Source organism: Nanorana parkeri, unplaced genomic scaffold, assembly GCF_000935625.1.
Source record: "Nanorana parkeri isolate BGI_ZX_2015 unplaced genomic scaffold, ASM93562v1 scaffold3493, whole genome shotgun sequence".
NCBI classification, from domain to species: Eukaryota; Metazoa; Chordata; class Amphibia; order Anura; family Dicroglossidae; genus Nanorana; species Nanorana parkeri.
This window is the reverse complement of record NW_017309761.1, coordinates 43,711-46,153: the sequence shown is the minus strand read 5'-3', so window position 1 is coordinate 46,153 and position 2,443 is coordinate 43,711. Positions and strand designations below refer to the sequence as shown.

General features: G+C 43.0%; 1 protein-coding gene across 1 annotated transcript in view; it reads left to right on the top strand.

The window, feature by feature from the left end:
- The window catches only part of LOC108803202 (zinc finger protein OZF-like), a 19,753-nt gene that overhangs the window by 1,016 nt on the left and 16,294 nt on the right, over window positions 1-2,443 (top strand). Inside the window, exon 2 of the mRNA XM_018575040.1 lies at window positions 212-988. Coding sequence (XP_018430542.1) covers window positions 212-988 — 777 coding nt within the window. The remainder of the gene's footprint in view (window positions 1-211; window positions 989-2,443) is intronic.

The following is a 2,443-nucleotide window of genomic DNA, read 5'->3' as shown; positions in this document are numbered from 1 at the left end:
ATGTCCCCAACAAATGAGGAGGAGATACTGGACACCATATGGAAGGTTCTTCTCCCCATAAATGTGTCTGATTTCGGCCCAACCCCCTTGTGTTGTCCTGTCCCACCACGCAGCTAGACATAACATAGAACATGAAATCAGACAAAGTGAGACTTTATTGTGAGGTGTGAACAATATTTATAATTTTTATGCAAAATATTTTTCCCAACAGATGGACATTATGTCTGGAGCCTCTCTGAGGGACGTCTACTTTTATCTCCAGCTTATAATGGCATCACACTATATTCTCCAGGAGTGAATCTCGTTGGGCAAAATATACATCGCAGACCTTCCCATTCAGAGACATCAATGGATCCTTCTAATCCTGGGGAATCTTCTCATCAATCACAGACTGTTATTCCAGCTATGATTCTAAAATCTCACAGTGCGGAAGGATCAACGGGTCCATCAAATTCCAAAAAATCATCTTCAGGCCGTGAAGGAGTTCACACAGCAGAGAGTTCATTTTCACATTTTAGATGGTTCAGCAACAAAGGAAATGTTCGTAGTCACCCGAACGTTTACACAGATGAACGTCCATTTTCATGTTCAGAGTGTGGGAAATGTTTCCTTCGCAAAAGAGACTTTCATATGCACCAAAAGATTCACACGGGTGAACGTCCCTATTCGTGTACAGAGTGTGGGAAATGTTTCATTCGAAAAGATTACCTAAGTACCCACCAGAAATGTCACACGGGCGAGCGTCCCTATTCGTGTTCAGAGTGCGGGAAATGTTTCACTGAGAAAACAATACTTCGGACACACCAGATGATTCACACAGGTGAGCGTCCCTATTCATGTTCGGAGTGCGGTAAAAGTTTCAATCAGAAAAGAACCCTGCTTAATCACCAGAGAATTCACACGGGTGAGCGTCCCTTTTCATGCTTAGAATGCGGCAAGTGTTTCAGCGAGAAAGGACAACTTGTTAGACATCAAAAAATTCACACAGGTGACCGACCCCAATAATGTCAAGAGTGCGGGAAATGTTTTTTTCCACAAAGGAGACCTTAAACACCAAGACTGTGACTGAGAAACATGCATTTCACAATGGGTGAGGAAGTGTTTCAATAACAAGAACAGTTTCAGAGATTTTCTACGAGTGAGCATCCCTATTCATACTGATGGGCGAATCTTTGTCTACTTCCAGAATTACGAGACTGCAGATGGCACAGCCAAGTAAATCCAGTTTTAAAGGCGAGGCTAGGCCCAAATTTACTGGCGACAAAGAGCACAGGCTGGAGCTTTACTACAGGAATGAAGCTACAGCAGTGGAGTGGAAAATATGCCAGCAGAAGGACAGTTCTAACCTGAGATATTGGGCCTAACTGGTGCATGCCTAACATTATTTTTTTTTAATGCGTATTGGTGGGGGGGAGCGATGAATGTGAATGATATAATGTGAGATGGTCAATAGCCAACAATTAAAAAGGAAGGCAGCAAAGGGTCGATTGCCCCAAGAGCTAGCAATCCGAATTACAGTACAGATTCCCGATTTTCCATATGCAGTTTGTCGGCTTTCACTACAGCAGCCTCCAATGACTACACCAACACTATGCCTGCTTTGTGCGCCCCCTCTTTTTTAATAAATGGGCCGGCTTAAACCAACAACCCCCTTATTGGCCCTTCAAAGCCTGCTGGTCATAGTTCAAAGGTCATGCAGGGCAATATTGTGCAAACAAATTCCACCGGGCAAAACTGCACATCAATTCGCATTCCAACCCGCACACGATTCCATGGAACCTGAACCTCATCCCTATTCGTGTTGTGAGTGCGGGAAGTGATTCGGCAAGAAAACATTCCTACAGACCAGAATATTAACACGGGTAGTCGTCTTTCATGATTAACCTGTGGCAAAATATGGCTGAGTGGGCCTGCAGGGGTTCCCAGCCGTTCCGGGAATCGATATTTGGAAATATACCGTTCAGTGGAAGCATCAGATATTGAAAAGGACCCCCCTGGTGGCACTGTTATCATTGTTCCCCGGTCCCATAAAAAAGAGAAAAAATGATATTCTAAGATTTGTAATGTCGGCTGCCAGAGTAGGCGGAAGTCCACGATATTACCTACAGTAGAGAGTTGGGGGAACATAATGGAAGAAATAAGATTCATGGAGGAACTATGTGCAAGGGATGCAGACAGGAAGTCAAATTATGATTGGGTGTGGGAAAATGCGGGAAGCGTATATAGACAGTCAGAGGAATATAAGAAACTAATAAAGAAGGACAGCAATATAGAAAGAAACCAGAAGTAATAAATATACATTGACAACAACTGAGAAATGTAAATAACATCATTAATTTTAGTTTATATACTAATTGGTGATATTGCATTTGACCATATATGAATGATAAGTAGAAAGGAGGAGAAATATCCTTGTCTGGGACGGGGGGGGGGGAAGGGTTAG